Source organism: Stomoxys calcitrans, chromosome 2 (genome assembly GCF_963082655.1).
Source record: "Stomoxys calcitrans chromosome 2, idStoCalc2.1, whole genome shotgun sequence".
NCBI classification, from domain to species: domain Eukaryota; kingdom Metazoa; phylum Arthropoda; class Insecta; order Diptera; family Muscidae; genus Stomoxys; species Stomoxys calcitrans.
In genome coordinates, this window is record NC_081553.1 from 158,327,876 (window position 1) to 158,342,840 (window position 14,965).

Sequence of the window (14,965 nt, forward strand, 5' to 3'; positions counted from 1 at the left end):
GCGAGTACTTGTTGAAACTCTACACAAACAATAATTTTATTAAAATTTTACCATAACTAAAATTTAAAATCTGTTATCTAAAAAAAGTAATCGGTGAATATATTGGGTTGCCCAAAAAGTAATGGCGGATTTTTTAAAAGAAAGCAAATGCATTTTTAATAAAACATAGAATGAACTTTAATCAAATATATAATTGCCATTTTGTTTGATAACCTTTTGCCATCTTCCTGGCAAATTTATTATTCCACGCTCATAGAACTTCTGACCTTTATCTGCAAAAAACTGAACCAAGTGCGATTTTATAGCCTCATCATCCATTTAAGGAGTTCTGCAAAGATCGAAATAAATGGTAGTCTGATGGTGCAAGGTCAGGGCATCAAAAGTTCCCAGCCAAGCTCACTCAGTTTTTGGCGAGTGACCAAAGATGTGTGCGGTCTAGCGTTGTCCTGTTGGAATATGACACCTTAACGATTGACCAATTCTGGTCGCTTCTCCTTGATGGCTGTATTTAATTTGTCCAATTGTTGACAGTAAACATCCGAATTAATCGTTTGGTTCCTTGGAAACAGCTCAAAATATACCACACCCTTCCAATCCCACCAAACAGACAGCATAACCTTCTTTTGGTGGATATCAGCCTTTGAAGTGGTTTGAGCTGGTTCACCATGCTTGGACCATGATCGTTTTCGACTAACGTTGTTGTAAACAATCCATTTTTCATCTCCAGTTATGATTCATTTTAAAAACGGATCGAATTCATTGCGTTTAAGGTGCATATCACAAGCGTTGATTCGGTTTGTTAAATAAATTTCTTTCAATACATGTGGTACCCAAATATCAAGCTTTTTCACCAGTCCAAGACTTTTTATGTGATAATGAACGGTTGATTTTGGTATATTTAACTTCTCTCCTATCTCACGCTCAGTTACATGACGATCCAATTCGATTAATGCTTTGATTTGGTCATCATCAACTTCATTTGGCCGACCTGAACATTTTTTGGCAACCTTAACATCAAAAGTTTACGAATGCCTAAAAATATGTGGCCGAAGAATTTGGAATGGAGAGGTTTCCGAATTGACCTTTATAGTCTCTCAATACAATGTACTTAATCATATTTTTTTTTCTCTTACTCATTGTGAAGACTTTGTTGGCGAATAAAAGTTGTAAATACAAGAACAAATAATCACATCACTTCATATATAACGTATACAACGTTATAGAGAAGATCGACTGTACTCTCGTTTTTATACCCTCCAGCATAGGATGGGGGTATACTAATTTTGTCATTCCGTTTGTAACACCTGGAAATATTCGTCTAATTCTTTATTTTCTTGATCGTCATGACATTTCAAGTCGATCTAGCCATGTCCGTCAGTCTGTCTAAAGCACGCTAACTTTTGAAGGAGTAAAGCTGGACGCATGAAATTTCGCACAAATACTTGTTATTAGTGTAGGTCAGTTGGGATTGTAAATGGGCCAAATCGATCCATGTTTTGATATAGCTGCCATTTAAACCAACCTTGGGACTTAAATTCTTATCCAATTAGGCTGAAATTTTGCACATATCGTTAGACTTCTTAAGCCTCTAGAGGGCGCAATTGTTATCCAATTTGGTTGATATTTTGCATATGTCGTTTTGGTATGACTTCCAACAACGGTGTTAAGTATGGTCAAAATCAGCCCCTATCCTGATATAGCTGCCATATAAACCGATCTCCCGATTAGACTTCTGGAGCTTCTGGAAGGGGCAATTCTTATCCGATTTGGCTGAAAATTTGCACATATCGTTTCGTTATAACATACAACAGTATGTTTCAAATAATCTATGTAGCTGCCATATAAACCGATCTCGGATCTTGACTTCTTCAGCCTCTGGAGTGCGAAATACTCATCCGTTGTGGTTCAAATTTTGAAATGTTTTGTTATGACTTGTTTGTTATGACATGATATAGCTGCCATATAGCCCGATCTCCCAATTTGACTTCCTGAGCCTCTTGAAAGCGCAATTATTATTCAATTTGTCTGAAATTTTCGAGGTGATAAATATGGCATGACAAGTACGGTTCATATCGGTCAATAACTTCATATAGCTCATATATATTTGAAAAAGTAATTCAAAGAAGTTGACATATGCGATTCATGGTGGAGGGGATATAAGATTCGGCCCGGCCGAACTTAGCACGCTTTTACTTGTTTTTTTATATGTTATAAATAGTGTTTAAGGAATGTTATGTATTATATTATGTAGTGATTTATGCTTTTTATGATTTATCAAGTTATCAATAGCTGAAGTAAATATATTAAATCATATTTAAGGTATAACTTATTTTGGTAGAACAATTCTTTCTTTTCTTAAAGCGTACTAAGTTTCGCTGGGCCGAATCTTATATACCCTCCACCATCGATCGCATTTGTTAAGTTCTTTGCCCGGTATCTCTTTATAGGAAAACAAAGGATATCGGATAAAATTTGCCGTGCTATTAAAGCTATACCAGATTATGGACCGATTCAGGCCATACTTGGTTTGGAAGTTGGAGACCAGAGGGCAAGCCATTGAGCAAAATTTGAGTCAAATCGGATAAGAATTGGGGTCCTTAGAGACTCAAGAAGTAAAATCGGAAGATCCTGATATAGGTATGTTAAAGGCTATTGGAAAAGTCATTGTACAAAATTTCAGCCAAATCGTTTACTAATTGCGCCCTCTAGAGGCTCATGAAATTAAATCTGAAGATCGGTTTATAAGGTATCTATGTTAGGTTATAAACCGATGCATACCATACCTGACATAGTTGTTGGAACTCAAAACGCAGCATGCAAAATTTCAGTCAAATCGAATAATAATTGCGCCCTCTAGAGGTTAAAAAAGTCAAGATCCGAGATCGATTTATATGGCATCTCTACCAAAACATGAACCGATTCGGCCCATTTACAATGCTAACTGATCTGCACTAATTATCTGTGCATAATTTCAAGCGCTCAGTTTGACTCCTTCGAAAGTTAGCGAGCTTTTGACAGACAGACGGACATGGCTAAATCGATTTAGAACGTCAAGACGATCAAGAAAATATATATAGTATGTTGGGTCTCAGATCAATATTTCGAGGAGTTACAAACGGAATGGCGAAATTAGTATATCCCCATCCTATCCGATAATTCGTTTTGTACCCTTCACCATAGAATGGGGTTTATACTAATTTTGCTATTCCGTTTGTAACTCATCGAAATGTTGATCTGAGACCCAACAAAGTACATATATATTCTTCATCGTCTTGACATTTCAAGTCGATTTGCCCTCTCCGTCCGTCTGTCGAAAGCACGCTAACATTCGAAGGAATAAAGCTAGGCACTTAAAATTTTGCACGAATTTTACAATCGGTTGGGATTGTAAATGGCCTATAACGGTTCAAAAGTTTTGATGTAGCTGTCATATAAACCGATCATGGATCTTGATTAATTGAGCCTCTAGAGGACGCAATCCTATCAGATTTGGCTGAAATTTTACACCAAGTGTTTTTTTTTTTTACTTTCAAGAACTGAGCAGAATATGGCCGAAATCGGTTCATAATCTGTTATAGCTCCCATATAACCCGATCTGGGATCTTAACTTCTTCAGTCTCTAGGTGGCGCAATTATTGTTGGATTTGGCATTATACCGCACGAAGTGCTTGATCCATAACCTGATATAGCTCCCATATAAACAGATCTACCGATTTAATTCCATGAGCCACTATAGGGCGCAACTCTTGTCTGACTTGGCTGAAATTTTGCACAGTAAATAATGTTTCGTTCTCCAATAGCCAAACAAAGTCTGGCACCAATCGGTTCATGAATTGGTATACCTCGAATATCATAGCAATTCTCATCCATAATCCTTGGTTTGCCTATGAAGAGTATCGATGGTGGAGGGATTCGGCCCGGCCGAACTTAGCACGCTTTTACTTGTTTCTGAAACAGATTATTTTAAACAAAACGTCTGATGGATTTCGATTGTAGAGCGCTAGAATAATACGTACCTGCTGACCAGTAATATCCATTTTAATAAAGTTTAACTGTTCGGTAAAACTTAAAGAATGTTTGAGAGTAAGCAAAGCTATGTGTTTAGTTGCTGAAGGCGTCCATCTAAGAATAAATTAGTTTGAACACATATACATTAACATACAATTAAGTACAATTACGTACATGGCTTCCCACTTGTGAGTTCCGACTCCCTTTAGAAAATTGTCATTTGGAATTTTTCCACCAGCTAACACGCTGATATCATGAATTGCTCGAAAATGCGCTAAGTCTGCACCATTTTCCGGTATTTCTTGAATGTGACAATTTATGTAAAATTCATTTCTTCCATGGTAGGCAAGTTTGTTTGTTGCTATTGTTGGTATATCCCACGGAACCTGATCGGAATCAACACTATACCATATGAAAATGTTATCATTTACCTCGCGCGATATCCATTTTTGTAATTTTGAGTTCAAAGGTACTACAAATTCATTCATTTTTTAATTTAAAATATTTTTCAAGATAGTAAGTACATTTGACGCAATCTTATATGTAAACTTACCGCAAGAGCTATATGGAACGTTAACACATCGTCCATCACTCCCCCGGAAACTCCACTTATGAAACGGGCATTCAATCGTATCTCCAATTACTTTTCCACCCATGCCAATATTTGCTCCTAAATGGGGACAGTACGCATTTAACACATAGACGGTTGAATTTAATGTTCTAAACACAACTAATTGTTCACCAAGTACGGACACATGTTTTGCTTCTCCTCGTCTTAGACAGTGTGATTCAAGTATACAGTACCAGCCATTTGGGTATGGAGGAGGTAGATCTTTAATTCCGATCTGCCGGAGTTTTCGTATTCTGTTGATGGCGTCTCGTTTTCTTAAGGAGTTTACCCTTCCTTCACCTTCCAAAGCGATCTGGTAACCAACGTCATCTATACGCTACGTAAAAATTTGAAGACAAATGTGTGTGTATTTTCGACATCTATTTTTTAATAAACGAGATGAAATATATATTATTCTCAAGGGAAAAAATCTCGCATGTTTTTATGGCACCGAAAAAAGAAACCATCATTGATGACAAACGAAACAAAGAAAAATAAAATTAACAAAGACTTGGCGACTACCAAATAAAAACAAATTAACTTCGCTCGATTCGAATCATATAAATTCTCCAAAAATTTTAAGGCTCGAAAGTATACCAGAAGCCCATATACAAAACTTCATACAATTCCGATAAGAATTATGATATCTAGCTTCTAAATAAATTCTAAAATAAAATAGAAGTGAGTTTTTTACAAGAAGGAAGATGCCTCCCGGTTTCTACCCTTGAGTCATCCAGCTGGCTTTTAAAAGACCAACAACTTGCTACTGATCACATCCGCTCATTCAGATAAGTTCTCAAAGAAAAGTGGAACTCCTTAAGCTTTCTAGGGGGGGACATTCACATAGAAGATGTTCTATAGTCTCCTTTTTCTCGACGTCCTCATATCTTCAGATTAGTTTTCTACTCTAAAATAAATTTATTTATTAATGTTGTCCCATTTTGTCATGATTGGTCTACATATCCTATTAGCGGGTTTTTGTTTTAAAGTTACTATAAGAGTGCAAACGAAATTTCGCTTGAATCCCAACTCCGAGATCTGGCGGTTTTGAAAATAGGGTAAGCCCAGGTTTATTTATTTGTGTCGTATGGCGGTTTTTGTGGTGCGGCAGCTATCCATTCACCTTTCTATAAACCTTTATTTTCAGATTTGTGTTTTTGTTCGCACTTTGATTTGGTTTTTGTTTTGGAATATGGTGAAGAGTCGGCCTTCACTTTGTGAAAATATCAAGATGTTATTGGGAAGAAGTGTGTGCACCTCGCCAACCCTCCCCTGAGTGGGTTTTAAGATACATAAAACCATTTCCCAAATAATTACTATTTGAGTCCCATATTGTTATGATCGATATATTCTTGATTTTATTTGCCTATTAGAGCGAATATAATTTTTCTAAAGATTTGTTAATTTCTCTTTCGAGATGAGCTTAATGATATATATTTGTTAATTGGGTTTTGAGGTAAGGGCGTCCCTCTCCTATTTTAACCATATTTTAGAACTCAGTTTCCTATTGTACTCCCAAATACCTTCTATTTTGGGGTTGGTTGGCCCCCAGGTACAAGCATTCACATTTTTTTTAGCATATTCGTACTATGGTCCCGATTTCCTTTCATTTGAATTCCACACTCAAAAAATTTTGGAACCCCAACACTAGTTAAAATGAATTAAATTTGGGAAATATTGAACTTCCTATGGCGCTAATATGCTCGTTGCAAGTTCAACAATTACTTTATAGCTACGAAATTGTTTATGCATAGTATTAGTCCATTTTAAACTTCCCTCAGGTAAAATATGAACTAAAGAGCATTGAAAATGAAAGATAAAATTATTGAGAAAATTCGATTTTTCCAAACTCTCCGGAGCATCCAATTGGACACATCTTTAGTGCTCAACCCATTTTTTTCCGATCCCCACGCTACCAATTGCTCAGCTATTGTGAATAATACATATTTAATATGAAACATTGCAATTATAAATCTTTTGTCCCAGCAGAGTATTGAACCAAGAACCTTCTGTTTACAAAGCAGACTCTCTACGCATTCATCCATGTCAGTATTGTTTGAGTCTTCGACTATTTTCTCATTTCAATATTTACTAAAAACTCAAAAGCAAAACATTTCCTTACTTCTTTTCATCAAAGAAGGCCATGCTTATTTTGTTCAGCTTTGTCATGTTCTATTTATAGGCACAATAAGCTGAACCGGGCCCGCTCCGCTGCGCCTTCTTTTACCTTATATGGAACAAAATTATCCTTTAAGTATTTATTTTCGACAATTAAAGAGCTTTTAGTGAAATACCATGCTACGTAAATAGTACTTATATATATATATCGCTTGGCTAAAAATGAAACAATTTAAATGCCTTTATCTGAATCCCATATGATCTTTACTGATTTATGAATTCGCTCAACGGGTCATTTGAGTTTGGATGTTATATGTACTCCATTCTTAAGAGACTCTATTTAAGTCCCATATTCTCATAGGGATTTTGGGAGTAAGGCTCCCAGGGTGGCGTTTTGGGGGTGGTGTGGGCCCCCAAAACCGTGGTCCCAGAAGTGGGTATGAATTTCGAGATCTACTTCCAAATACCTTTCATTTGAGTCCCATATTGCCTTGACCCGTAAATATGAATGTCAGATTTATGGGTGTTTTCGGGATGAGTTGGTACCCAGACACTTGGCCCTGAAAAAAATCCGCATCGTGCTCTTCTCTCAAATACCATTTATTTTCACCCCATATTGCCATTGGTTAGAGGGATGTTTATGGGATGAGGCAAAATTGGTTATCATATTCGTTTTCTAATCTCAAATACCCCAAATGTATGATTCCAAATTTGGATATCGGATTCGTTTTCTACTCCCAAATACTATTACTTGAGCCCCATATTGCGATGGTCAATAAATAATTGCTGTTTTTGGGAAGGGGTGGACCGTCAGAAAATTGGTCAGTTTCGTGCTCTACTTCCCAATACTTTTCAATTGAGCCCCACATTGACCTGGTCGGTAAATATGTCCGATTTAGGTGTGTTTTGGGGATTAGGGTTGTCCCCCAAACACTTAGCCCTGAAAATAAATCAGCATCGTGCTCTACTCTTAATATCATTTATTTCAACCCATATTGCCATTGGACTCAAAGTTGGATATCAAATTCGTTTTCTAATCTCAAATATCTTTCATTTGAACCCCATATTGGAAAAGTCAACAAATATGCCCGCTGTGTGTAGAGCTCCACTCTCTTCAAGACCCAAATTGCCATTGTGAGCAAATACGTCCTATTTGGGGGTTGTTATTTGCGCCCCATATTTGCATAGTCGGCAAACATGCCCGGTTTAGGGGATGGGACGGCCATTCAGTGACATTCTCTAAAAATATATATCAGTTCCGTATTCTACTCTAAAGTACCTCTTATTTGAGCCCCATATTGAAATGGTCAGCAAATACTTCCTATAAGGGTGGTGTTATGGGGTAGGTTGGCCCCATAGAAACTTTTTCCCGAATATTGATATCCACATTTGTCACCATCTTGTAGTCTACACAACTATTTTTCAGTTGAAGTACGTACCTCAAACGAAATTTTCGGTTGTAGCCAAGACATTTATGTCTCCACTGGAAAATAGTTGTCTAGAGCACAAAATGGCGACACACATCAACAAGTACTGGAATTAATCGTTTTTGTTTCATCTTGCCTAGACCTATCAAAACATAAATTTGCATTCGTAATTGTTACTGTTACGCAATGGTGTAACGTTGCTCATTTGAGCAGCGCACCTTCAAGCTTAGTTTTTGGTAACTGTATGAGTAACGAACGCATAGCATATTTCAATTCATTCCTTTTGGAAACGAACATTTTGCCAGGCGGGCATACTGCCCTTGACACATAAATACCATGGTTGCAACCGAAAATTTCGCTGGAACTGCTTATTGAGCTTTACGCTCTTGATAGGCATTTTAAGATCTTCCAAGAAGAAATCCCTTCCAAAAGATTCGTCTTGAGAACATAACCCCCAACGACGTGGGATTGGGCATCAACTCTTAGATAAATATATATGCCAATCCAATATTTTGCACGGCAAATAACCTTAAGGCAAAAGTGTGTCGTTTCTTATGGTATTGGCAAGCTATCTATGTGATCAACAGTCTGGGACTTCCTCACTTATTGATAAGTGCCTACACCACTACTGTGGCACAGGTATTATAATTAGTCAAATGTTTGTAACTCCCAATAAGAGAAAATATAGACTCATTGATAATTACACTGATCGACTCCGTATCACTTCCTGATTCGATTAAACTATGCCCATCTCTCGGTCTGTCCGTCCGTCAATCTTCTCATGTTAATTTGTATTTTTGATCTAGAGTCGATGCCTATTTAAATTGTTAATAATCGGTTTGGATTTCGATATAGCTTCCATATACATGTTTATATTTTTGTGCAATTTTAACAAATATTGCATAATGTGATCATTTGTCAAACGATTTTCTTGTGAATTTCTAAGCTGCCATTTAATAATATCGCCTAATTTATACTCATTTTGTACGTGGAGACATCAATGTCTTGACTGCAATCGAAAATTTCGCTAGAAGTGCATACTCAGCTTTAGCATACAACGTAACCCATGTAGGGCACACATTTTCTTTATTATACCACACTTGCTGAGCCGGGCCCGCTCCGCTGCGCCTTCTTTTACCTTATATGGTCTATGGCTTAGGGTCATTTGAGTGTGGATGTTAGATGTACTTCATTCTTAAGAGACTTTATTTAAGCCCGATATTCTCATTGGGATTTTGGTTGTAAGAAGGCTCCCAGGGTGGCGGTTGGTGGGTTAAGAGGGTGGTGTGGACCCCAGAAACGTGGTCCCGAAAGTGGGTATGAATTTCGTGATCTACTCCCAAATACCTTTCATTTGAGTCCCATATTGCCATGACCCGTAAATATGAATGTCCGATTTATGGGTGTTTTCGGGATGAGTTGGTCCCCAGACACTCGGCCCTGAAAAAATATCCGCATCGTGCTTTTCTCTCAAATAACATTTATTTTAACCCCGTATTGTCATTGGTTAGAGGGAAGTTTATGGGAAGAGGCGTACCCCAAACACTTGGCCCCAAAATTGGTTATCATATTCGTTTTCTTATCTCAAATACTTTTTATTTGGTCGGTAAATTTGTACTCTAGGGGAAGGGGCGGTTTCCCAAATACATAGTCCCACATTTGGATATCAGATTCGTTTTTTACTCCCAAAACTTTTACTTGAGCCCCTTATAACGATGGTCAATAAATAATTGCTGTTTGTGGGGTGTTTTTGGGAATGGGTGGAGCGTCAGAAAATTGGTCCCAAAAATGGCTATCAGTTGGTGCTCTACTCCACAATACTTTTCATTTGAGCCCCACATTGGCCTGGTCGGTAAATATGTCCGATTTAGGTGTGTTTTGGGGATTGGGGTTGTCCCCCAAACACTTAGCCCTGAAAATAAATCAACATAGTGCTGTACTCTCAATATCATTTATTTGAACCCCATATTGCTATTGGACTCAAAGTTGGATATCAAATTCGTTTTCTAATTTTAAATACTTTTCGTTTAAAACCCTTATTGCAAAAGTCAGCATATATGTCCGCTTTGTGGAGAGCTCCACTCTCTTTAAGACCCAATTTGCCACGTCCTAGTTGGGGATTGTTATGGGGGTGGGACGTCCCCTAGAAAGTTGGTTCCGCATGATGATATCAGATTCGTGGTCTAACCCAAAATACCTTTAATCTGTGCCCCATGTTTGCATAGTCGGCATGGACATGTTGTCCGGCTTGGGCGTGTTTTGGGGGATGGGGCGGCCATTCAGTGACTCTTTCTGAAAACATATATCAGCTTCGTATTCTACTCTAAAGTATCCTATATTTGAGCAATGGTCAGCAAATATTTCCTATCTGGGTGGTGTTATAGGGTAGGTTGGCCCCATAGAAACTTTTTCCGGAATATCCATATCAGATTCGTGGTGGATATGAGCCTCATATTTCTATGGTCAGAAATTTGTGCTCTTTGGGGAGGGGCGACCCCCAAATCACTTGGTTCCACATTTGGATTTCATATTCGTATTCTACTTTTAAATACCTTTCATTTGAGGCCCATATAGTCATGATTGGTATATATATATTTGGTAGGTTTTGGGGTGCGGCGTCCCCCCTAGGTACCCCATCCACAATTTTTTGTTTTAAGGTAGCTATGAGAGAGCACACAAAATTTCGCTTAAATCGCACCACCCATCTCCAAGATATGAAGTTTCTGAAAATAAGGGTAAGGGGGAGGGTCCACCCCCCTCCCTTCAAATATCAAAAAATTTAGTACCCTATTATCACCACGAAATCATTATGCACCGTCTGTGAAAATATCAAGAAAATCGGTTCAGCTGTTTTTGAATCCATACGGAACAGACAAACAAAAACAAATTAATTTTTATACCCTCCACCATAGGATGGGGGTATACTAATTTCGTCATTCTGTTTGTAACACATCGAAATATGCGTCTGAGACCCTATAAAGTGTATATATTCTTGATTGTCATGTCATTTTAAGTTGATCTAGCCATGTCCGTCCGTCTGTCTGTCGAAAGCACGCTAACTTTCGAACGAGTAAAGCTAGCCGCTTGAAATTTTGTACAAATACTACTTATTAGCGTAAATCAGTTGGGATTGTAAATGGACCATATCGGTCCATGCTTCGATACAGCTGCCATATAATCGATCTTGGATATTGACTTCTTGAGCCAATAGAGCGCGCAATTCTCATCCGTTTTGGCTGAAATTTTGCATGAGGTGTTTTGTTATGACTTCCAATAACTGTGCTAAGTATGGTGCAAATCGGTACCTAACCTGAAATAGCTGACATATAAACCGATCTGGGATCTTGACTTCTTGAGCCTCTAGAGGGCGCAATTCCTATTCGAATGAACCGAAATATTACTCAATGACTTCTACAATGTTCAGCATTCATAGTCCGAACAGGACTATAACTTGATATAGCTCCAACAGCATAACATTTCTTTTTCAATATTCTTTATTTCCCTAAAAAGAGATACCGCGCATGGAACTCGACATGGTGGAGGGTATATAAGATTCGGCCCGGACGAACTTCGAATTTATATATAAGAATAGGATTTGTTATATATAGGAAGATGATTTTCGGTTTGCTTGAAGTGCATTTGTACCCTTATTGATAGCAATAAAGTTAAATAGGCAGAAAATGTCTATTTTAAAAACTAACCCAAGTAATTTTGCAAAATTTTTTACAAACAAGCCATACGAATTCAGCTGTTTAAGAGGAGTAAGCACTTCAAACGAAGCTTTCGGTTACAGCCAAGAAATGGAGAATAGTTTCGTATGGCGACAAGCATCGATTAATAATTTAGCATGATTTATAATCATTTTTGGTTTATGAAGTTAATATGACGTAAAATTAATCGTTTTTATTTGTAACTCACTTTATTTCATGTTGCATGATGCGATCAAAATATACATTTTCATTGGTATTTGCAAGCAAACATTCTCCAATGCCTCTAATGACACGCTGTTACACAAAGAAAATTTAATTTGAGCTGAGTACATGCACGAAATTTTCGATAATGGTATCGAAACCAAAATTACACTTGGAATATGTCAATGGATTACTTATGGAAACGTACTTTTTGCCGGAGGAGCATACTGCTCATTAACACGGACCGCGCTGGTGTTGCTTTATGCATACGCAGCTTTCTAACTAAAAGGTGATAAGCGTGTCTTTCTAACAAGTGGTCCTATGTTTAAGTAGTTTGATTGGTTCTCATATAAAATGGTTGAAAAATTGGGCTTTTGCTCATATTACATTAATTTTTGGAAGACAAACAAATTTGTACTTCCTGGGAAGGGGTTAGGTTGTACATTCTGTACATCTCCATTACCTCTCTATGTCGACAAAACTTAGCGTTGCCAAAATCAGGGCTTTGGCGTGCAGTATTTTTATAGCTTCCAGGATATTTTGTCTGTCCAAACGCATGCTAAGTCTCGAACTTTTAAACAGATTTTTCTCATTGCTGCACGTCAGTTGGAACCGTAAATATGCTGAATACAATTGAATTCAAAAAAATATATATACAGCAGAAAATTTCAAGATTATTCGTGTTAAATATATTACAAGATAGTGGTTAAGTGTGAAGTTAATTGCAAAAAAACTCAGCTCAGCTCAGCTGTGTAGAAATCAGAATGATTTAGTAAACGACCTCACAAAACGCTAACAATGACTGTGCTTTATTTTCGTACTGGATACACAAGCCGTGAAGGGCAAAAATTAAGCGCAAAAAACGTTTGGCGCCAGGCAGTAACACTGTTTGCTGTCAAAATAATATATGAACAAGTAAAAAGGCGGTAAGTTCGGCCGGGCCAAACTTTGGATACCCACCACCTCGGGTATAAACCACCTTTCGTCAAAATCCGGTGAAAAATGCATACCGATTTGGGCCAAATACTAATAAGTACATGTCATTGTTCAATTGTGTATAACAAAATATTGATCTTTTTAGTAGCTATATCTAAAACTAAAGTGATCTGGACCATATATGACACGGATGTCGAAAAGCCCAACATAAGTCACTGTGTCAAATTTCAGCGAATTCGGATTATAAATGCGCCTTTTATGTGGCCAAGACTTTAAATCAAGATATCGGTCTATATGGCAGCTATATCAAAATCTGAACCGATCTGGGCCACATTGAAGAATGATGTCGTAGGGTCTAACACAACTCACTGTCCCAAATTTCGGCGACATAGGACAATAAATGCACCTTTTATGGGCCCAAAACCTTAAATCGAGAGACCGGTCTATATGGCAGCTATATCCAAATCTGAACCAATCTGTGCCATATTGACGAAGGATGTCGAGGGGCTTAACACAACTCACTGTCCCAAATTTCGACGACATCGGACAATTAATGCACCTTTAATGGTCGCAAGACCTTAAATCGAGAAATCTGTCTATATGGCAGCTATATCCAAATCTGGACCGATCTGAGCCAAATTGACGAAGGATGTCGAAGGGCTTAACATACCTCGCTGGCCCAAATTTCAGCAAAATCGGATAATAAATGTGGCTTTTATGGGCCTAAGACCCTAAATCGGCGGATCGGTCTATATGGGGGCTATATCAAGATATAACCCATCTTCGAATATAACCTGCTTATGGACAAAAAAATAATCATTGCAAAATGTGCAGCTCAATATCTCTACTTTTAAGGACTGTAGCTTGATTTCAGCAGACAGACGGACGGACATGGCTAGAATGCTTAGATGTTTACGCTGATCAAGATTATATATACTTTATAGGGTCGGAAATGGATGTTTCCATGTGTTGCAAACGGAATGACAAAATGAATATACCCCCATCCTTCGGTGGTGGGTATAAAAAAGTGAAAATAATTGAAAATTTACAAATAAAATTTCTTAAACATGCGCGAGCATAGAAGTCAACAAAAAATTTAATTAATATTTTTGCACATAACATTATAAATAATTAATTTATATTTTATTCTGCCATTCAAATTAGAAGTATTTCTGCAGGTAACGACAGTTAATTGTGAGAAATAGTTTTTCTTTATAAGCTTGCACTGGTAATTTATAAGCCGAAACTTATATACGCTCCACCATGGATCGCATTTGTCAAGAGCTTTAAATGACTTTTTCAATATATATAGGAGCTACAACAAGTGAATCACCGATATGGACAAGTGAACCACCAAGAAGATTAATCGGGAGATCGGTTTATATGGAGGCTATATCAGGTTATGAACTAATTTAGGCTATACTTGACACAGTTGTTTAAAGTCAATCCTCAACGTAATGTGCTAAATCGGATAAGAATTGCGCCTTCTAGAAGCTCAAGAAGTCAATACCACAGACCGGATTATATGTCAGCTATACCAAAACATTGACCGATTTAGCCCTTTTACAATCCCAACCGACCTATACTAAAAAGATAGAAAGATTTGTGCAAAATTTCAGTTGCAAATTGCAGTTTAACCCATTAAGGTCGAATAGGACATATATGCATATCTTGGATTTTGGAAAATTAGCATTTGATCCATAGAGAATAAACGAAGGTTTAAAATGTCCTTTCAAATATCGTATATATTTGAACTGTTTATTTCGGTAAGATGTCAAACACAAAAATTTGCATTTGTTTTTCATTAATTTAAAAAGTTTCTATTTCCTAGGAAGCAAAATTCTTAGTATGTTAGTATAGATGCCTGCTCTAACAGTAACTTTTTACTAAACTCAATTTGGTAATATACTTTTGGACATAGTCCTCAAAGGTAAATATAATGGGAGAAATAAGTT

At 37.3% G+C, this 14,965-nt stretch overlaps 1 protein-coding gene across 1 annotated transcript in view; it reads right to left on the reverse strand.

Moving 5' to 3' along the window:
- LOC106084232 (cholesterol 7-desaturase nvd) overlaps window positions 1–14,965 on the reverse strand; it is a 79,924-nt gene that overhangs the window by 31,347 nt on the left and 33,612 nt on the right. Inside the window, exons 3-5 of the mRNA XM_013247789.2 lie at window positions 4,562–4,955; window positions 4,183–4,480; window positions 4,017–4,122 (exon numbers count right to left, since the gene is read on the reverse strand). Coding sequence (XP_013103243.1) covers window positions 4,017–4,122; window positions 4,183–4,480; window positions 4,562–4,955 — 798 coding nt within the window. The remainder of the gene's footprint in view (window positions 1–4,016; window positions 4,123–4,182; window positions 4,481–4,561; window positions 4,956–14,965) is intronic.